Source organism: Myotis lucifugus, unplaced genomic scaffold (assembly GCF_000147115.1).
Source record: "Myotis lucifugus unplaced genomic scaffold, Myoluc2.0 scaffold_1255, whole genome shotgun sequence".
NCBI lineage: Eukaryota > Metazoa > Chordata > Mammalia > Chiroptera > Vespertilionidae > Myotis > Myotis lucifugus.
The window spans coordinates 52,471-73,449 of NW_005872303.1; the positions used below are offsets into that span (position 1 = coordinate 52,471).

Here is a 20,979-nt window from a genome sequence, read left to right on the forward strand (position 1 = left end):
TCAGTGGGGAGGAGGGGGGGGTTGGGTGGGGTGCGGGCCCAAAAAGGGTGCAGCTTGCTGGGTGGTGCGAGGAGGCGCTCAGGCCCGGGAGAAGAGTTCGTTTTTCTTGCTCCAGTCCATCTGCGGGGCCCGTTTGTTGCTGCGCTTCTGGTGGGCCCTCTCTTTGGCCACGGCCAGGGAGATGTTGAAGTCTGGGATGGGGTCGGAGGAGGAGGTAGATGAGGGTGCTGCGGAGTCCTGCTTCTTGGGGCTGTCTTGGGAGTTCAGCTGAAAGAGGAGGGGGAGGCAGAGCGGGAGTCAGTGCTGGGCGTCCTGGTCCTCAGCCTCGGAGGTGGCTCCTTGGGGCAGTGCCCAGGGAAGCCAGGTCACAAGAACAGAACGTGGCTCAGCATGTGACCCCGAGGCAGGCTGGTGTGCCAGGCACGAGTGTGGCCTGAGAACGGGGTGCCACTAACCCAGTGCCGCCCCTGCCCACCCGCCGGCCTACCTCCTCGCTGGTATCACTGGAGGTGGACCGTGCCAGGGCTGGCCTGGGGTTCTCGGAGGCCACCTCGGACAGGGCTTCATAACTGTTCTCCTGGCAGAGAGAGGACAGGTATGGGTTGGCGGGGAGTGGGTTGGGGAAGTCCCGAGCAGGACAGGGAGATTCCAGGGAAGACGGGTGCCTTGTCTGAGAACCTCCACTTGGGCCCTTGCCATCTACCCGAGCCCACGGCCTGAGCCTGCCCGCGGCCCTCAGGGGACTTCCATTGTTACATTCCTCCCAGGACCAGAGGGGAGGACCCTCCGGGGATTAGCTGAACTGCCCATTCCCAGTCCTTCCCAGTGAGGCCTTCAGGACGGCCTTGCCTTTTGGGCCAGTGACCAAGGAGAGGTTCCTGGGGCGTGGGGACACTGGGGGCTGACTTGGCGTGGGAAACCCGTGATGTTCCCTGAATCTCCTGTTGCCACCTAATTACTTGGACTTGACCCAGGAATCTTAAAACTAACCCCAAAGCAGCTAAAAAGGGCTTAGGAGTGAGGAGTACGGTGCATGAGATTCTGCACCCCAAATGGAGTGACAGGTGATCCAGGGACGCCCCCTGCTGTGTCCCCCAGCAGGAGGCCCTGGGGCAGGGGAGACTGAGCAGACCCTGCAGAGAGCCTCGCTCCGTGGTCAGTCTACCCCAGAGTGAAGGCCTTGGCCAGGCCTTCAGCTTGGCGCTCAGCCCCTGCCTGGGTTCCTGGGGCCGGGCTGGCACCGGGCCCTGCCATCTCGGCTCCGGCCTCCACTGCCTTCCCTTCCCTTCTGCCTGGAAGAAGGAGGGGCGGGGGCTTTGTTCTTCCAACCCAGCCTGGAAGTAGCCGGGCAGCAGGCGGCCAGACACTGCTGCTCTGTTCTTGGGGGGAAGAATGGCCTCTTCTGTGTGGGGGACTTGGAGGCGGGGCTTGTTACCAGGATGGCGGGGTGCAGAGGGGCGCGCCAGGCCTCTCCTTGGTCCCAGGCAGGGGTCGAGGGCACACCGGTAGGTACATAGCGTGGACTCGGGAGGGAGTAGCTCGGAAATGAGTTCCCACCGGGCCAGCTGGCTGTCCTCCCAACCACACCCCCTTCCACCCTCCTCCCGCAGCCCCCAGACTAGGAGCCAGAGAAGCAGTTAGGGGTTCACCTTTACCTTCTGGATCTCCCCATTGGTAAAGGGCTCAGGCAAGGGACCTAGTGAAGGGAAAAAGCAGAGGTGAGTCCAGAAGCTCTGGGGGAGCGTGGAGGAGGGAGAGGTGTGGGGCTGGGAGAGATCTCGTTCCCTAGTCAGTCTCTTGGCTGCACCCCACTGGAAGTGCGGCTGCCACTCTGATGGCCTGGCACACACACTGTGCGTCAGTGTAACAAGTTTCAGAGAACAACCTGCTCTTACCGCACCCCATCTTCCCTGGAGGCCTCACAAAGCTCATGGACGGTTTCTACTCGCTTTCCTGAGAAAGAATGTGCTGGTCGCTGCCTATAACCCAATCGCACGAGCCCCTGATGGAGCATCAGCTGCCTGAGCCAAGCCTTGTCCCGGATGGGGCTGAGAGGGCCGGCTGCCCATCTAAGAATCACCAGGGAAACTGGTTAGGAGCACAGATTCCTGGGCCCCAGCACCGGAGCCTCTGGTCCAGTGGGGCTGAAGCAGCCCAGGAATCCGAATGTTCCAAAGGCTTCCTAGGAGACGGAACTAGAACCACACCCAGCTGCCCCTGCCTCAGCCTACTGGCCAGCGTGGAGATGAGAGGACAGGAGGGCTCAGGGCAGTGTCCCAGCCAATGGGAACAGGGAGGTGGCCGGAGGGGTCAGAGGGAGCGGACGCTGCCTGGGGTCACCCTCACTGGGCTCGTCTGGCCAGAGGCCCCACGTGGCTGCAAGGGGAGCTGCTCCATCTCTGGGGACTAGTCAGCCTGGGCGGATTCCTTCTGAACTTAGCTTAACACTGTGTATGTCCCCTACCCCCACCCTGGACCCGTCTGGGCAGCCAGGCATACCTGCCTCTCACCTTTCCTCCCTTCCAACACCCTCGGCCTTCCCACAGTGGCCGGCAGGGGACTGTTAGGACATGGGGACGCTCACTCCCACTGCCCCCAGGCTGAATGGGTAGGTGACACCATTCTGGAGAGACCAGGAGAGACACTGGGGAGACCTCTCCCAGTGCAGGTCCTCTGGGCAGGGGCTGCAGTCACCCTGTTCTCCGGGCCCCTCCCACCCAGCCAGGCAGGAGGGAGGGAGGTGCGGGCTGGTGACCTGGCGCTGAGGGGAGAAGGTGCTGGAGGAGGTCGGGAAGGAATCTGAGGAGCTGGGAGGAACCCAGACCTCTGCTGTGTCTCCTTCATGCCATGTCCCCAAGAGCCAGGCTGGGGCTTCTCTGGGCCTCAGTTTCCCCTCACTGAGACAGGGGGAGGTGGCATCCCACCTCCCATGCAGAGTCTGCTAGGGATTTCCAACTAACCCCTGACTCCAGCACCCCTAGCACCCTAGATTGAGCTAGATAGGATGGGGCCTTCCCAGTGGGCCCCTCCAGCCAGGGATCCAAGCCTATGTCATGTCCTTCATGTGGAACCCCCCTTACAAACAGAACCCTGACACCTTCAGGGAGGGGCCGCCCATTGCAAAGACCAAAGAGGTTCTATCCCTGACCTGCCCGCCCACCCCCCCCCCCCCCCACCAAAAGCCATCTTCCCAGGGAGAAAATGCATACCAGGGAGCTGATCTTTCAAAAACCCAAAGGGGTTTTTTTTTCCTGCCCGGCCCCCCCCCCCCCCCCCAATTCCCCGCCCCCAGCCATCTTCCCAGGGAGAAAATGCAGACCAGGGAGCAGAGCGCTGCTTAACTCCTCCCTGCCCCGCATAGCAGCCCTGCCCCCACTTAGCTTGGGCTCCGGCAAGGGGCCGTCCAGGCTTGGCAGGGGGACCGTGGGGGGTGGGGAAGACAGGGGCCCAGGGACCAAGGGGGGACCCACTGCTCTCTCCAGCCAGCAAGCCTGGGTTTCCAAGACAACCTGAGAGAAGGGAGGGGGAGGCACTGGGCCCCTGTCACTGGACTCTGATCTGACCAGGCGGCAGCCCCAGAGTTAACCCTTTCCTGGCATAGCCCTGCTCTGAGAACGTGGTGGGGGTGAGGGGCTGGGTTTCCTTTAGTGCTGCTCTGGCCCAGACAGCAGCTCCGTCCCACCTCACCATCCCTGTGCCCGCTTACCTGTCACATGCCGTCCTCAGAAACCCAAGGCCCATCCCTGCTTCCTGCTGATACTAGCTCGCCCCCCTCCCTCCCCACCCACACCCCTTGGCCTCCCCGGAAGGAGAGGGAGGGAGCATCGCAGCAGGAAGCTGTACCCTCACCTGGGACCCAGCCACGTCCAGAACTCTGGCCAACATCCCTGACCTGGGGGCCTCCAGCCACCCCGCCCAGCTCACCATGCAGGTGCTCGTGAGACGGGATCACTTTGCATTTCTTGAAGAACTCATCGGTCTCCTTGTCCACCACCAGCAGCTTGGTCTCCTCGCCGCCAGCCTTGATGGCAGACACCACATCCCCGTGCTGCTTGCCCTCCATGCAGACGCCGTTCACCTGTGGGCGGGGCATGGTTACCAGCACAGGTGTCAGTTCGGGGGCGTCGGGCGAGGAGGCACAGGTGGTCCTCTTCGTCCTCAGCCAGTTGGCAATCCAGGGACTCGGAGCCCCCCTTGCCCAGAGTCCTGAACGAGGCAAGGGGTCCTCCCACTTGATAGTCAGATGGGAAAAGCCAAGGAAAATATCCGGGGGAGACCAAGCAAACAGCTGGGAAGACGACGGGCAAGGCCTGGGGCCTGGGTGGGCCCCAGCTCCCCTGTGGACCTGCCTCCCGCCCCGGCCTGGCTTGCTCAGTGTAAAATGAGAACCTCTAAGGTTCGGAGACTGAGATTCTGGGACCTGCCCAAGGCCTTGGTTCGCGTTTCCTCTCCGCCCAACAGCCTCACTCGGGAGAGGACTTCACCCTCGCACTCCATCCCTGCGCCTGGCATGGAGGACGCAGGAAGCTCTGGGGGTGGCCCCGGATGTCGACCTGGATCGATGGGTGAATCATGAACTGCCAAGTGTGTCTGCTCAGTGAAGAGGCTCCCAGGGGAGGCAGGGAGGAAATCAGTCCTCTGCCTACCCACCATCTTTCCGTCTTTCCTTCCCTCCTGCCCGCCCACCATCCCTCCCGCCGGCATCTACGCATCAGGGGCTAACCAAGGAGCTGCTGGTGTGATGGCTGCCCCAGGAGCTGTCTGTCTCTGTGGGGAGGTCGCCGGGTTGGAGGAGCCTGGGGAGAAGGCGAGAGGCATTACCTCCACGATACGGTCCTGGGCCCGGAGCCCCGAGGCCTCGGCGGGCGAGTCTGGGTCCACGGACCGGATGAACTGGCCTGGCTTGGTCTTGTCGCTGTGCAGGTTGAAGCCGTAGCCGTTGGGACCCCTCTTCATGGCGCAGAGCCGAGGCCGAAGCTCACGCTGTGGGGACAAAGCAGAGTCCGTGTCGTTCCAGTGTCCTGGGCCCCACTCTCCCCGCCTGTGCCCGGCGCCAGCTCCCACCAGGAAGATCTGATAACAGGCAAATCTGCTGAGATCCCACTGCACCGGGGAGAACGCTGGCCGGGGCCCCAACACTGCGTGGAGACCCCGTGTTGCAGCGAAATGCCTGGGTGACCCTGGGCAACAAGGCCCCTCTCCAAGCCTCAGTTTCCTGTTCTGCAAATGAGAAGTGGGGACAGAGTAGCTCAAGTCCCTCCCCTTTTGACATTCTATGGTTAATCATTTTGATTGATACCTTGTCCCTCCTACCAACGGCTCAGCTGGCCCTCCTGGGGGGTGACAGGTTGGGTACCTGACATGGGATGGGGAACCCTGGCCTCTGTATAAGATGTGAGAACCATTTCAGTGCAAGAGATCTGCCTGTGCCTTCACAGGTGGCCCTGGCCAGGCCACGGCCGCAGCCACAAGGGGTTCCTTCGGCCCAGCCCTGCTTTTCAGGGCCCCTTCCCCATCCAGGCTCCTGTCTGCAGAGGGAGGCAGGCCCGGTGTTTACTGAAAGCTGGGCAGCGTGTTTACAGTAAAGCCGTTCCTCACGCAGGTTCCTCACGCTGGCTCCTGTCTCTCCCCCGCCAAGCCAAGTGGCCCAGCCAAAGGGAGCCGAGTGGCCAATGACCACAGACCAGGGGGATGCACAGTCGGGGGTCCTGGACAGGACAAGAACCCCACCGGTGGAGCCAAGACCGGACTAGCAGAGAATAGCAGAAGCTCAGAGATCCTGCTGGTCCCCAAGGAGCACACAGACACCCAGCTGGGACCATCCCGCCATCCTCGGGCCGCCTTAGGCAGCTGAGCTCGCGGCTGCAGCCCAGAAGGCGTGTACATGATGCAGGGAATTGGGTGTGAGAGGGCAGGACACTGCAGCCTGAGCACCAGGGCTGACTTGGGGTCCCTCTCCCGCTACTCGCAGGCCTGGGGCAGGGCACAGCAGCCAGCCTATGAGCTCTGGGTCGCCCCTGGACACCAGGCCACGAGCAATGGCTGAAGTCAAGGCCCTGGCCCAGGTTCCAGCTGCCCCACTGTGTGAGCTGGGGCAGCGATTTCCTTCTCAGAGCCCCAGTTTCCTGAGGCTCACATACAAGGGGACACCTCACAAGCGTACAGTCCCTGAGCGGAGTACTCTCCCACCGTTGTGAACACTCACGAACAGTCAAATGAAAGTGAGAAGTGAGATTCTGGGGCTCAGGGGTGGGTCCAGGTTGCTCTGAAACCCCAGTCGCAGCTGGGAGTGGAGGTGAGGAGGGTTCACAGGCCACCTGTCCCAGCCCAGGAGGCAGCACCATCAGCTGGAGGCTCCGTCCCCACCCCTCACTCTCAGGGTGACTTTGCCTCCGTTAAGTGCTGGGGCGGATCTTTCTGTGCTTCAGGATGTTGGTGGGGGGTGTGGACAGGCCAAGACAGGAAGGAGGGCTGACAGTTGGGCCTGCGGGTACCCTAATCTGGGCTAGAGGCCCAGGCCCCCCTTTCTCTGAGTTCTCATCCCTTCCCATTCCTCGTGGCAGGGCCCCACCAGCATGCCCAGCTGATGCCTGCTTATCCGGCCAGCACAGCCCTCTGGGATCTGGGATCTGGTTCCGGGTGTAAGACAAACTCTTCTCCCCTCAAGCTAATCCCTCCGCAAAGCTGTGGGCCGCCCTCCCCCAGGCGAGGTGAGCAGAACAGGTCTGACCAGCTGCCGCCACCTGGGCAGGCTCAGCTTTCGGCCCAGCCAGGCTCAGCTCCACCACGGCCCTGAGAACCTGGGGAGGGAGGGGGCAGCTCCCATGTCGCTGCCTCTCCCCACCTGCCCTCACTCCAAAGAGCCTTCCCAGAGCAACCTGGCCCAGGCTGGTCACCCGCAGCTTCAAGATGGGGAAACTGAGACTCGAGATGCCATGCCCACTGCCTGACGTCACACACGGCTTTACAGGGGAGGAGCCCGAACCCCAAGCCTGTCTCTGACTTGGAGCCCGTGTTCCTCCCACCATCTGTGGGCTGGCACCTGAAGACCCAAGTTCAGACTGGGAGGTGCGCACCCCCTCGGGGCCTCAGCAGGGTCACAAGCACTGGAGTCCTCTCCCCGAGGTGCCTGCAGCCTCTGCGGGGAGGGGCCTGGGAGCTGATGAAACCACAGCCTTCCTTCCGGGTGCGCGAAAGGTTCTTGCAGCCAGAGCTAAGCCTGAGCTTGGGATAGGCGATGACGGGGACAGTGAGCAGCCTGGGCTGGGCCTGGGAGGGGAAGGGGGCAGCGTGGGTGCTCTCCAGGTTGGCACGGCTGCACTACTGCCCGGGGCTCTGTGTCGCGGGCTCCCCTTACTGAGCCTTGCCTGGTGACCTGTCCTTAAAGCTGGAGGCCGCACTGAGCCTCGAGGATGGAAGAAATAAGGGACCCAGCCAGAGGGGCTCAGGGACCTGCTCATTGCCCTCTGGGCAGGCGGACAGGAAACCCCTTCTGAAGTGTTCGACACCCACAGAGCCCCATCCCGCACCCTCCTTCCCAGGGCCAGCTGCAGGCTTGCATTCCTCCCGGAGACCAGCTTGTTTCTCCCCGCCCCCTCTCCCCGCTGTCTCCAGGAGGTGTCAGCGCCAGCTGCTGAGTCAGCCCAGCCCATCCTGGGTGGAGGCTGGTGCTGACAGGAGTCCCTGGGGGCAGCCTCTCTGGGGGTCGTGGGGCTGGCCCAGTCCTGAGAAGAGAAGATGGGAGGGGCCAGCTGCCCGGAGCTTGGCCACCGCGGGTCCTGGGTTAGAGCTGGGCAGGGCCTGGGGAGAGGGGGAAATGGCAAGTCCAAGCCATCCCCGGCCTGCGGTGTGGCCCCAGGGGTTCAGGGGGAGCCTTGTGCTGGTGCTTGAGGGGCCCAGAGCCGGGCTGGGGCTCACTACAAGGGGAACATGGTCTCAGGGTGTTCAGAGCCTCAGGGGGCACAGCTCAGAAGTAAAAATCAGGATCTGCTCAGTGAGGAGACTGGCAGAGATCCGCAAGCGAGAGGAAGGAACGCGAGGCAATGGTGGCCAGTGGGCAGTGCAAACGGGCTGGGGCAGCTTGAGTCTGAGTCACTTCCAGAAAACGCCAGACCCACTTTCTGGAAAAGACCCTGCCAAGAGACCTGCCTCCAGACTCACGGCGCCACCAGGTTCTCGGGCTGCTCCAAGTTCTGTCCCAGGCCTGCCCTCCTCTCTCCCAGGGAGCCCAGCCCCACCCCAAGTGGCCGCCCAGTCACCTCCACCCCCGCAGCCCAGGGAGCGGATGGCGGGCACGGAATTCAATAGGCACCACCAGCAGCCACCTGGAAAGCCGGGGAAAGTCGATACCCTAATCCCAGTGACTGTCTCTGGGGATCAGGCCCAGGGGAGGATGGCTGGGGGGCCAACGCCCCGCTGGGCCTGGCCCCTCCCTGGCCGGTGCCATGGTGAAGAGCCCATATAGAACAGCCAGGCAGCTTCCTGCAAGGGGCGGGCTGCAGGAGGGGAGACTACCAGGTGGCTAGGGGAACAATAGAGGTGACCCTCACCTCCCAGGGCTGCCCATCCCCCCAGCCCCGCCCCAGCCCCACCCAGCCCCGGGCTCCTGTTTATGCACCTAAGAATGGTGCCCAGCTGCCTCCCACAGAGAAATGAGCCCCAGCCAACAGGGCAGGGGAAGGGCCTGGCTGTTCTGGTGGGTAGGCAGAGGGTGTGCTGGGCTAAGGAACCCTGGCTGCTCAGGGAGCAGCTCAGTGCTCTCCAAGGAAGCCAGGCTGGAGAGCTGGCCCTGCCTGGGGTGACGCGTGACGGGGAACATGCGGGCATTGTCCTTGGGCAGGCTGGGAAGTGACCAGGACCCAGACTACTGGCCAGCGTCCACAGGTCTAAGCTCATGGATCCTCTCCCCACCCCGGGGGAGGTAGAGGCTTGGCTGCCACTGCCTCATGCCCTGAAGTGGCTCCACTTCACCCCACAGGACCTCCCGTCTAAGGAATGTTAGACACCTCCATTCGCAAAAAGCGAGCTGCTTCTAGCCCTTGACCCTGAACTTCCTACTGTTTCTCCGTGGAGAGGCACTTTTCTGGAGCCCAGCAGGGTGGGGTCCAGGAGGGAGACATAAGCTTAAGTGGCGGCCACTTCTCCAACAGCCCCCAGTAGGGGCCCTGAGACAGATCCCCCTCCGGCTCTTTCCTCCCAGTGCTGCCCAGCGACCCATCTGAGGGAGAGGCTGGCTCAGGTCTCCCCAGGGCTGGGCAAGGCTGGGATGGAGCAGGCTGGTACGTGGGCTGCTGCCTGGCTGGCCACCTTCCAGGCTGGCCACCCCATGCCCGCGGCCCAGCAGGCACTCCACTTCAGCCCCCCTGATCCCTCCCCCTCCTCCCCAAGAGAAGCCGCTGGATTTAACTCCTGTGGGCTGTCTCACGAGGTTACTTGTAAGAATCTTCAGGGAGCTTGTGAAACTGGAGCTCTACTGAAATACTGTTTACTGAGCACTTACTATGCGCCTATCACGGCACTAGGACTTTATGTGTATTTTCTTGTTAAAACTCAATTATAACCCTGCAAGGAAGGTATTATTGCCCTCATTTCACAGATGAAGAAACTCAGGTTCAAAGAGAGCAGGCTCCAAACTCAGATCCAGACCAGCATTATCCAATAGGAATATAACGCCAGTCATCTAGGCGTTAAAGAAGAAAACATTCCACAGGCCCAATATGGCATCACTCATGCTAATAACCCACGACACCACACCTCGACTCACTACCTGGTCTAACTGCAGATTCAACCTCTCCAAGAAATATAATCTTAATCAATCAGTCTGGAATTTTCTGGACAAACACGAGTAAGGTAATCCGTCCCCTGGGCCCTCTCCCCATAGAAGGAGGCAATCTGCAGGATTAAAATCCGTCCCAAAACTAAGATGTCAGGCCCCAAATCACCCTTTCTTTTCCTTTGCCAATAGTTCCTTGGCCGCATCCTCTTCCTATAAAATCCTTCCATTTTGTACAGCCCCTCAGTGAGCCGTCCAGTTGCTATTGGGATGCTGCCCAACTCACGAGTCGTTTTATTAGTTGAATTTATTGGGGTTACATTGGTTAATAAAATTATATCAGTTTCAGGTGTATATTTGTATAACACGTCACCTGTATACAATTGTATTGTATTCACGACACCATGAATCACCGAATAAAGCCAATTTGACCTTCAAATTTACTTGGTTGAATTTTGTTTTTTAGCATAGGGAATTTAAAAGTTTTCTATTGGCTACATTAAAAAGTAAAAAGAAACAAGAGAAACGAGTTGTAATATCTTATTTAACACAACACATCCAAAATATTATCATTTCAACAGGCAATCCATTTAAAAGATTATCCATGGGCTATTTTACATCTTGTTATCTGTACTAGGTCTTTAAAATCTGGCATTTACGCTTACAGCACCTCTCAGTGTGGACTAGCACATTTCATGTACTAGGAGCCACACGTAGCCAGTGGCTGGGGCAATGGCCTGCTTAGATCCTCACCCATTTGGCTGTCAGCCCCAAACATTTCCAGATCCCCACCCATGACCTTATAACATGGTACAAGGAGAGATGGGAGCTCAATTGCACAGCAGAGAGCAGCACCTTGAACCTGGACCTCAGGGAATCTGTAGCATTTGTCTTTTTCTAGGGCAGGAACCTAAGCATTGCCTCGGGGTCTAAGGATGGCCAAGGCCAATAGTCAAGATCAGCCTCCAGGGAAGCCCTTTGTACTTCAGGACAGCCCAGAGATAGCGAGGGTGGATTCTAAGGACCCGAGGGTGAAGGTAGAGACTTAGTCACCAGACTCCCCACCCAGCCCATCTCAGGAGAAGGGATGGAACGGTCCAAGGAGCCTGCCCTTTCTGGGCGGAGGTGTTCCATCAGGTGCTTGAAGGACACTGTGGGGACAGGAGCACCTGGGAGTCCTGGCCCAGAGGGCTCAGCTACCTGGACCCTTGCAGGGAGATGGTCCAAGCAGCCTGAATCTGTACCACTGTGATGGGCAGACCAGCTGGAGAGTCAGGCCCCCGAGCACAATCCAAATGTGTGGCCAAATGGGTATGCAGGTAGACACTGGAGTCAGAGCAAGCTGGGTTCCAAGACACACCCCTGAAGGTAAGAGCCAGGGGCTATCCTAGGGGAGAAAGAGACCCCCAAAACATGGCCTAGAAGGAGGACCCAACACACAAAAAGGTCACACACCCTGTCCTTTCACATCCAAACATCCGGCAGCTCAAACCCTGTTACCCCCAGAAATGGGGAAGAGGTTGCTAGGCTGCCAGATACTTGTGTCCGCCCACCCATCTTGTTAGCTGGGGTGCCTGCACCATCTTTGCCCCTGGGGTCAGGGTCAGGTCTGGTGGAAACCACCCCACGCCGGGCACTGACACAGCCACACCCCACCACTGAACCCTCTCAGCAACCCTGGGTGCTGGCGTCCCATCTCAGAGACGTAGACGCTGAGGCTCACAGGGAACAATGGACAATGAGGGGCCCAGAGCCAGCGGGCTGGCGGGACTGACCCCAAAGCCCAGGCTTTCCGGTTTTCTAATTTTAAAATGGAAGCTGCTAGAAGGCAAGGAAAAGGAGTGGGTAGATTCTTCTGGAATTCCGATCTCTGGGCGTGTTTGAGGCTTTGAGGCGTAAACAGGCCCAGGTGTGCTGGAATGGGATGACTTAGGACAAAGGTCGCTGGTGGCTGTTATGCATTTATTCACTAATTCAAAAAATTTGATTGAGCCGCTCCCTACTCTGTGCGAGGCACAATGCCGGGGACATAAACACAAATAAGGGCAGGTGTTGCCCTGGGGACTCGCCACGCCGTGATAGGGATCATAAACAGAGAATTCAAATCCTGCACGTTTGTCCAGAGCAATAGCAGAGGAAGGACAGGGAGTGGGAGGAGGTGGGGAGAGGCTCCTGGGGAAGCGAGTGGCCTTGGAGCGTGTGCCTCGTGAGAAGGGGCTGAAGGGGACCAGGTGTGAAGGCTCAAAGGCCAAGCCAGCGTGATGTGCTAGCGGGGAGTTTGGACCCTTGGTGTGGTTGGGTGGACACAGCGGGGAGGTGGGGAGAGAAGGCTGCCAGGTTGTGACAGGCTGTGGAACGTGATTATTCAATAAGAGCGACACCCTTAGTTGAGCACATCCTTCGTGCCAGGTGTGGCTGCAGCTGCCCTTGCCTAACGAGGGAGGCTGATCCAGGGCTAGTTGCCCCATGGATGGGGCAACAATTGCTGTGGAATATTTACTGATTCACATACCAACAACCAACGTTTACCACCCACTTGGTGCCAGGCATTGAGCTTAACAGACACCCTTGAGTAATCCCGAAAGCCCTTCGAGGCTGCTGCTGTCGCCCCCAACTTACACAAGAGGAAATGGAGGCTTAGGGAGGCTCCGAGGTGGCCCCGCCTGTACAGTGGCGCTGGCTTAGGCCTGCCCGTTCGCCGCTGTGAGTCCCTGTGCCAGGCGCCAAGCTCCAGGGGGTTAGGTCCCATCCCTGTGGGTGGAGGCGGGGAAAGCCACCCACAAAGGGGGGCAGAGCTGGAGGCACACCTCCACCTCCTTCCACACAGCGCGACAGGCCCCTCACCCTCTGCCGTAGCATCCCCGCCCCCGCTGGTCTTCCCCATCAGATGTCCCCTGCCGTCCAGGCCCCTTTCCAAGTAACAGCTTTTCCACGTGTGAGGATAATGGAGAGGCCTCTTAGGAAAAATAATTTACGATGTTTATTAACATTTTTGCGGTGACAGAGCGGGTCACCTTCAAGTCCACCATGCCAGATTTCATGGGAATTTCCCACTGGAGGGACTTAAGAGTGCTGACTGGCTGTGCCCAAGGCTACAGGCAGTGGCTACACAGCGCTCGGATTCCAACGCCTGGGCCTAAAGGAGCTCAATTCAGCATCCCACAGGGGTGCGAGTACTTCCGTTATTTGTAGAATTCTAGAGGACAGGTGTCACTGTAATGCAAGGCCCCCATTTTACAGATGGGAGAACCAAGGCTCAGGGAAGTTCTGTTTTGCTTGTTGACCTGAAACCCCAAGAGGCCCGGTGACGGTGTCCCCAGGACCGGGGGCTGGCTCTCCTCCCTAACACGTACACACAAACCGCCCGGGGGACTGGGGTTCTGTGCTCACCCAGAGAGCAGGAAGCCAAGCGCTGCTGCCTTTCAGATGGCACGGGGGAGGAGGGGAGGCATGTGCTAGGTCCTCCCCGGAGGCCCTCCCACACGCAGCAGCACAACCAAAAGGGTAGTGGGAGGAGCCTGACCTGATGCAACTTCGGGTGTGGGGGATGAGGGGTGGCGGGTTACTTGTGGGAGTGCCAAAGTCCAGAAAATAATGGAATGGCAAATCGATGCACTCAGCAAAATGGATTTCTGCCTGGGACCAGAGGTCATGGGCTCCAACTCCCTGGTGTTGACCCCTGGCTGGGGTGCTCTGGCCCCTGCCCCACCCTTGCCAGTGCCTGCTCGGTAATGGCAGGAAGTGGGAGCCTGGTGGCCCTGGCATTCCTGGCACTCCACTCCGCTGGACAGGGCTCCGAGTGACCTCACTTCCGTTACTTCCACTGAATCAGTTGGTCCTCTCTGGCTCCACCTTCTACCTTTAGGCTGAGCTGTGCCCTTTCTCTGACCAGGGGAGGCTCCTGCTGGCGCCAGAACACCTGAGCCACATGCTGCCACCAGGTGGAGAGCCACCAAATGGGCCCACGCCCTGCTCCCCCCCAGTCGGCACCCCGAGGCCTCCCCCTTCAGACTCTGGGGACAGAGCCTGAGCACAACTCCAGTGTTGCCACTGCTCATCCTGCAGCTGACCCAGACTGGGATCGTTTTGGGGAAACTCTAAACATGGGTAAAAAGCAACCAGACTTCCTGCTGTCCAGGACTGGAGTGAGACGGATGCCTGGGCAGGACCCCCTACCCGAAGCTGCTGGCTGGCCCCTGCACGGCCCTGGGCCACCGACCACTCCCTCTCCTCCCTCCCGCAGCCATCCTTCTCCTCCTCCAAGATCCTCCCTCCCGCGCTCAGATACCAGCTAGCTAGCGCTTACTCCTCACATTCCTGAGAATCATAAATCCTAGGAGGCAGAGCCGTCAGAGACCTCTGCACCTCCTCCCCGAACTCCACCCCACAGCGCCCACGGTTGGTGGGGCTTCCTCTCTTTTCTTAGAAGTCACACCGGACTGCAAGAGGAGGATGAAGTCCAGCCGCTGAAGTTAATAATACACATACCAGGGCTGGAGGGGAGGCGCGGAGACAGCCCTGCCTGCCACCCCTTCCCCCCCTCCCAGCGCCCGGGCTCCGCGGGTCCCACTTGCTTCATCCCAGCTCCAGTTACCACCCACTGGGGCCACGGAGGAAGCTGGCACCTCTGGGCAGGCTGGGAATCGGGTGGCTGAAAAGCCGGCCCCGGGATGGGCGGGATTAGAGGTTTCCCCAAACACGGGAGCAGCCACCACCAACAGAGCAGAGGAAAGAGGGGACTGGGCCGCCCGCCCCCCTCCCTCTCACTTCTAAAGGCCAAAGAACAAGTGGCAAGAAAAGCTCAGAGTCCCAGCCCAGCGCGGGGAAGGGGTGGGGGTCGTGGGAAGCCGCCCCAAGCCTGCAACCGCCCGAGCGCCCGGTAGGCGGGCGGAAGCAGTTTCCCCCTCGAGGATCGAGTTTCCAAAAAGACCAGGCTGGGCGCGGGGCTGGGCGTCCGGGCGCCTGGGTCTCTCCCCGATCCCCCTCCCCTCGCCCCGTTCCAGACTCGCCGCCCGGCCCGGGCCCCCACTTACCCGCTCGGGGTGGCTCTTCTCGGACTCGCGGGGTCCCGGCGTGGCGGCCTGCGGCTCATTTTCGCCGCCAGCCCCCTTCGCCTCGACGGCGGCCGGCGGCTCGGCCTGCCCGGGCCCTTCCTGGGCGCGGAGCAGCTCCTCCCGGATCTGGACGCCCAGCTTCTGCAGCCGCTCGTCCGTCTCCAGGTCGACCACCAGCAGACGCACGGCGTTGAGCGAGGCGCGGATGCGGCTCACCACCTGCTGGTGGGTCTCCTTCTCCACGTTCTCGCCGTTCACCTCCACCAGCCGGTCGCCGGCCAGCAGCCCCGCCTTCTCGGCCGGCGAGCCGGGCTCCACCAGCCGGATGAACTGGCCCACCTTGCCCTTCTCCCCGTGCAGGTGGAAGCCGTAGCCGTTCGGACCCTTCTCCAGGCAGCAGAGCCGGGGCAAGGGCGCCCCGGCCGCCGCGTCCGCGCTCATCTCGCCCTGCGACGGCTCAGCGGTTCGACGCGGGGTCCTGTCGGGGGCCGGAGACGGGACGACCCAGCCCTTTCCCCGCGGACGAGGAAGCTGAAGGGAGCGCCGCGAGGACTCCCCGCGCCGGCGGAGCGAGCAGGTGGTCCGCGAAAGGCCTCCGCGCACTTCGGGGAGCTAAACTACGAGCGCACGAACCAATCCCCCGCCCGCGCGGCGTCTGAGCTTCCCAGAACCCGCCCCGACCCCTTTTCCTAGGGGGCGGGGCCGCGCCGAGGGTGTGGAGCACCCTGAGCCAATCAGGGGCCACAGGCAGGGGGCGCTCTGCCGGGTGAACGACGCTGGCCAATGAGAACGCGCAGGGGCGGGACCCTGCGCTCCGCGCGGCGCTCGGCGGCGGGAGAAGAAAGAGGCTCAGGAAGTGGAAGTGTTTGTTACCAAGTGGCCCGAGTTGAGGCGGGGGCGGGGCGAGTCCCCGGTGCTGGGCCGAAGGGCCCGCTGGCTCGGTTCTGATTTCTCCCACCCGTGTGTGGCGGGGGTCGAGGAGAGCTAGTCCGGGACCCTAACGTTTTAAACAGCCTTTAGCCAAAACCTTGTGTGCAGCTTCAAGTCGGGGGCTTGGGGGGGAGGGGAGGGGGAGCGACTGTTGCTGGGGCAACCGATCCCGTTCGGGAACGAGGCTGGGAGGTCCCAGCGGTCGTACAAAAAAGACTGAGATCCACCTCGGACTCAACCGTTGTTTGAATAGCGAAGTCTTCGGCTTGTGGAGCCCCTTTGTGCTGTCCCGGGACCTGTTTATAGGGGGGCGTGCTCTGATCCTCACGGGGACGGCGTGAGGACCCAGGAGAGACACTTCGCGGGGCTGCCCACTGAAGAGGCCATCAGGGCAATGGCATGGGCATGGGCACTGGCCTCGGCGCTGGACGGGAGAACTGGGGTGGGGGCAGGCAGATCAGAGTCAGGTAACCAACCGCAGTACAGTCTACAGGGAAAGGAGCCCTGGCTTTCTTCCATTTAAAAAAAAAAATGATCAGGACCCTAAGATAAGCCTCCTTTCAGCTCCTCACAGAGGAGAGGCTGGTCACAGAGGCCGGGCAGTCTGTTAAAGGGTGAGGTGACTACTTGGGGCCATTGAAGGACGAGGATCAAATGATTTTGGCACTTCAGGGCAGTGCCTCCAACCAGCAGGAACACTCCTTTCAACATGATCCCCGCTCCCATGCCGCATCTCAAAGAAGCAGTGGACAGGATGTACTTTCCAAAATACTGCAATTTAATTCTGAACAAAACAAATGCTAGAGGCCCAGAGCAGCCCGAGGGGACTGGGTCCCCAGTGACCCGCCCTAGGCAAGGTCAGGCTCCTCCCTGCGCTGCCTGGGAGAGGCCTCGGAGGAGAGCTTCCTTATCAGGGCCCAAGTCGGAGCTGCTGACTCGGCTCGGACCGCGAGATTTCTGCCTTGAAAGCAAATGCAGTGGCCTCAGACCCGTCCAGTGCACGCCTCTTTCTCGCCCCTCTCCCCTGCCCCTGGCCCGGGAGCCAGGGCATAGGCGCCTCTAGGTTGGGACATGCGCGCCTCCTGTCCCCCTCCAGTTGCTGGGGTCAGGGCTCTGGGAGACGTGTGACCGGCCCCACATAAACTCCTTGCTGCCCCTTTCCCCTCCCCAGTCTTCCCCACACGACACTGTGTTGCACGCAGAACTGGTTAACCCAGAAATGGGTGGCCTCTCCTTCCCCACCCTGTCTCAGTAGGAGGGGAGATGAAGCAGTTTGGGCCCTGGGTCTGTTTGAGTACTTAAGGGCATCGTTGGGAGAGCCAGCACTTGGGCTGAGGAGAATACATGGGGGTGAGGTTTGCTTCCCACCGACTCTGGAGTTGGGGGTTTCTCTTTAACGGGCTCTTTCCCCAGTAGAAGCACTACAGCTGTTTGAAGAAATAGCCTGCGGACTGCATACCTGCCAAAGGGTTGGGACTGGTCAATCAACTCTCACTGTGACCTGAGGTGCCCAGGGGCATAGCAGAAAGGAAAGGAAGACCAGGGATCCAGGGGGGTCCAGAGAATAGCAACCAAATGCTCCCAAGGGCCCCGTTGTGCTTGTGAGCAGGAGGAGAGGGGCCGCACCTCCGGGAGGGGGGCTGGTAAGGCTAGAGGTAGCCAAACAGACCCAATCTCTGCGACTCCTCTCTTCCCCTCCCAGGGAGGGAGCTGGGCCCCCGCCCAATCTCCACATTGCTTATCTTCCCTGATAAGAGATAGGCTTTGGTCTAGCTCCCAGCACAAGGGCCCATCTTCTGGGGGAGACGGCTCCCTGGGGAGCTGGAGGAAATGAAGGCCCGGGTCTGCTCAGCCTCTCCCCAGCTGAACTGAGGGTGGGAACAGGGTCACTGCCGGCCCTCCTGCCCCAGAAGCGCATGTTCCTGGGTAGCGAGCTGGAGCATTACTGCCCTCACCATGGCTAGGAGGGAGGCCCAGCCCCCGAGTCCTAGTATCTACCAGAAGGCTAAGGCCACCAGGTCCCTACCTTGGTTTTCTGGTGCCCGCTTTGTGTGTGTGTGTGTGTGTGTGTGTGTGTGTGTGTTATGTATCACTAAACTGAAATATAAATATTTTACCCTCCCTGGGGATGCAGGGAAGCTACAGGAACGAAGGTAGGGGAGGGGGTACAGCCCCCAGTTGGGAAGGGGCTGTGCACTAGGCCCCCAACTCTCTCCCCCATTGGCTTAGCTGCTCAGAATCAACCAGGTCTTGGGGAGCAGGCTGCATCCTCGTGGGCCTCGGGGGCCGTCTCTCAGCCCCTTGGGCTTCACAGGAAGGAGCAACAGCCGGGCCGCTGCTTCTGGGACTCCACATAGTCTCGGATCTGGAAGCTGGGCTCGCCGGCCTGCAGCCCGGCCCTGTATTTCAGCTCCCTGGAAGAGGAAGAGGCAACGGGCTGGGCAGCGAGCCAGGTATGGAGCATCCTCCCCTCTCCCACGGCCGGGGGCAAAGGGACCTCAGGGTGCAGGTGCAGTTGAGCCCAGGGGCCGGGCCCTACTGGACCCCCAGATGGTGCCACCCCGGCCCTGCACCGTTTCCTTCCCCGCTCAGCTCTCACTTGGCAATGGCCAGAAAGGCTAACTCCACATTCATGCCCGTCTTGGCGCTGGTCTCCATGAAGGGAACTCCGTACTCCTGCCAGGGAGAGCGTGTCCTCAGGGCCAGCCTCTGGTTGCCCCCACCCGTCACCCTGCCCACAAGGCAGCCACTTACCCTGGCCAGGGTCTCTCCGTCTTCCGAGCGAATCACCCTCTCACTGCTCACATCTGCCTGTAAGCCCAGGTGGGTCACTCTGGGGAAGGAAGCCCCAGCCGGCCCCTCTTCTGCCCCTTCTGGCCCATCTGTTGCCCTAGGAGTAGGCACTGCCCGCCCCCTGCTGGTGGCCTGTGGGACTGCGGGCGGTATGATTGGCACCGGACAGGGTTTCAGGAGCAGTTCCCCTGCGGCCAGCCCTGGAATCTCACTCCCTCTTGGGGAGGTGGGTAACTCCCCTTGGCAAGGGCACGGAGACCCAGCCTCAGAGGGTGACAGTAGTGGCGGCTAACTTTTCTGCTCTTAGCTCTGCATCCGTGACCCTGGTTACTGTGACCTAATAGGGGCCCAGCAGCTGGGCAGCCTTGGATCTCACAGGCAGCAGCTGGGGCTTCCCCCACAAGGGCCGTTCCAAAGCTTACGGACAGATAAGATGGACTGAGCTGCCAGGACAGTCTGACCCCTGAACTGGAGACTGGAAAGAGTCCTTTGCTGGAAGGGTGGCCAGCTAGCACTCTCGGGTAGTGATGACGCTGGGCGCAGGCAATGCTGTGGCAGCGGGAGAGGAGGTGCAGGTGGGCTGGTCCTGCCATGGACCACTCACCTTGTTGCCTAGCAGCATGATCACCACATCCCTCTGGGCGTACTCGTGAATCTCAGTGAGCCAGGCCTGTGGGAGAGGGTGAGCTGAGCCGGGCTTAGGCTGCGCCCCAGCCATTCTTCCCCTCCCTTTTGCCCCTCCTTCTTCTGCCCTATTTGATTATCCTGGGCTACTCACTACCCCCTCCAACCCCGATGCCCTATTCATTCTCGTATCTGCATCCTTGTTCTGGCCTCTCCAGTCCTGAGTGGTTCCAAACCCTACACAGTGCGATTCTTAGTTCTATAGAGATGGCAGCAGCTTTGTCTCAGAAATCAGTTGGCAGTCACCAGTGATTTCCAGTTGAGGATTCTAAGGCTACATAAGGGCTCAGTGATCAAAAATACGATGATTGATTAGTAATGTCTGCCATGAGCATGGGGTTGGAAGTGACAGTATGAGTGCCATCCTCTTCTTTTGTTTGAGTTTAGAGAGGGAGCAAGGGAGGGAGGGAGGGAGAGAGAGAGAGAGAGAGAGAGAGAGAGGAGGGAGAGAGAAGCATCAATTGGTTGCCTCCCATATGTGCCTGACCAGGGGAGGAACCCGCAACCTAGGTATGTGCCCTGACTAGGAATCAAACCCATGACCTTCTGGTGCATGGAATGATGCTACAACTGCTGAGCCACACCAGCCAGGGCTCCATTCTCTTTATAAGCTGTTTTATATCTCTATGTCTTGTCCCCCACTTTGCTTGTCGACCCCTTGAGGTCAGAGAGCATGGGAAACCTTTATGGGGTTGCACACAGGGTCAGTGCTTATATTTGTGGAGTGATCGTCTATTTTCTTCAATAGTTTGGTGGTGAGGACAGAGCCACGCACTCTGTCCGCCTGAGTCACTTTCTTGCAACTTGGACTAGATGTTCGGATAGACCTTTCTCCTTGTTCTCCCCTTGGCTCCTGGGGGTAATTGCCCAGGGTGGAGCTGGGTACTTTCTGAACTTTTGTCATGAAGCACACTCATGAATCACCGTCAGGCTCAGCACTGCCTGGACTCCATGCCCACATGCCCATCACATACCCAGAGGCAGCGTATTACGCCTGAGTCACAGCTCAGGTATGCTGCGAAGGCAGCAGTGTTCCGGGCTCCACCCCCTGCCCCGGAGCAGGAGGCAGCCCTGAACTCCGCAGCCCTGCCTTCTGCTATGGTGGTGGACAGAGCGACCTACCCGGATGTTTTCGAAGGAAGACTTGTTGGTGATGTCATACAGCAGGAGCAAGGCTGCAGGGGGAGAGACAGGTCACACGGGGACTTGGGGCAGAAGGGCAGGTGTCCCAGGTGGGCTGGGGAAGGAGTTGGCATGCACCCGGGACTCACCTTGGGCATCTCGGTAGTAAGCATGGGTGACACTGCGGAACCGCTCCTGCCCGGCGGTGTCCCAGATCTAGGAAGGGACGGATGCACGGTCAGAAGGAGGCAGGCGCAGGGGCGGTGGTGGGCAGAGGAAACCCGTGTCGTGGTGCGAGAGGTGTGTGGGAAGGCGGCCTCCTCGCTCCTCTGCTTCTCACGGGCTCCTGCGCACCTGCCGACCTGCCTGCTGACAGGTCCGGGTCCTCCAGCTTACTCAGTGCTGTGGCCCCTTCCCCAGCCCGGGGACGAGAGCTGGGAGGCAGGGCAGGAGGAGCAAGCCCAAGCTTGTCTGAAGGCACTAGAGCGCCTTTGCTAGAAGAGAGGGCGCCTGGGAACTGCTTTTTCTGCAGACATCAAAGGAACAAAAGCCGCTGCTGCTTCTTGCGGCCCCACAGGAAATTACCCCAGGCGGAGGCAGCGGGCAGGCCACGCCTCCTGTGGT

At 60.4% G+C, this 20,979-nt stretch overlaps 2 protein-coding genes across 4 annotated transcripts in view; both read right to left on the reverse strand.

Moving 5' to 3' along the window:
• Window positions 1-56: 56 nt before the first annotated feature.
• SLC9A3R1 (SLC9A3 regulator 1) lies at window positions 57-15,501 on the reverse strand. 3 transcript variants are annotated; one of them, XM_014449562.2, is made up of 6 exons: window positions 14,806-15,500; window positions 4,822-4,983; window positions 3,925-4,078; window positions 1,650-1,696; window positions 488-577; window positions 57-267 (listed from the first exon to the last, which is right to left on the reverse strand). In XM_014449562.2, the coding sequence occupies exons 1-6, from the start codon at window positions 15,265-15,267 to the stop codon at window positions 79-81; spliced, it is 1,104 nt and encodes a 367-aa protein (XP_014305048.1). In that variant the 5' UTR covers window positions 15,268-15,500; the 3' UTR covers window positions 57-78. The 3 variants fall into 3 exon arrangements, with proteins under 3 accessions (XP_014305048.1, XP_006107616.1, XP_014305049.1); XM_006107554.3 differs by having other exon boundaries at window positions 1,656-1,696; window positions 14,806-15,498; XM_014449563.2 differs by lacking the exon at window positions 488-577 and having other exon boundaries at window positions 1,656-1,696; window positions 14,806-15,501.
• A 1,012-nt stretch (window positions 15,502-16,513) lies between these two features.
• RAB37 (RAB37, member RAS oncogene family) overlaps window positions 16,514-20,979 on the reverse strand; it is a 5,915-nt gene continuing 1,449 nt past the window's right edge. The window contains exons 2-7 of the mRNA XM_014449564.2: window positions 20,505-20,571; window positions 20,356-20,408; window positions 19,154-19,219; window positions 18,511-18,567; window positions 18,356-18,432; window positions 16,514-18,170 (exon numbers count right to left, since the gene is read on the reverse strand). Of these exons, the coding sequence (XP_014305050.1) occupies window positions 18,065-18,170; window positions 18,356-18,432; window positions 18,511-18,567; window positions 19,154-19,219; window positions 20,356-20,408; window positions 20,505-20,571 (426 nt within the window). The 3' untranslated portion in view covers window positions 16,514-18,064. The remainder of the gene's footprint in view (window positions 18,171-18,355; window positions 18,433-18,510; window positions 18,568-19,153; window positions 19,220-20,355; window positions 20,409-20,504; window positions 20,572-20,979) is intronic.

Excerpts from the sequence above, each read along its gene's own strand:
- SLC9A3R1 (XM_014449562.2), bottom strand. The coding sequence starts at position 15,267 with ATGAGCGCGGACGCGGCGGCCGGGGCGCCCTTGCCCCGGCTCTGCTGC. Across the intron at positions 4,984-14,805 it reads AGAAGAGCCACCCCGAGCGG|CGTGAGCTTCGGCCTCGGCT; the intron begins GTAAGTGGGGGC and ends TTGTCCCCACAG. Across the intron at positions 578-1,649 it reads GGGAGATCCAGAAGGTAAAG|GAGAACAGTTATGAAGCCCT; the intron begins GTGAACCCCTAA and ends TCTCTCTGCCAG.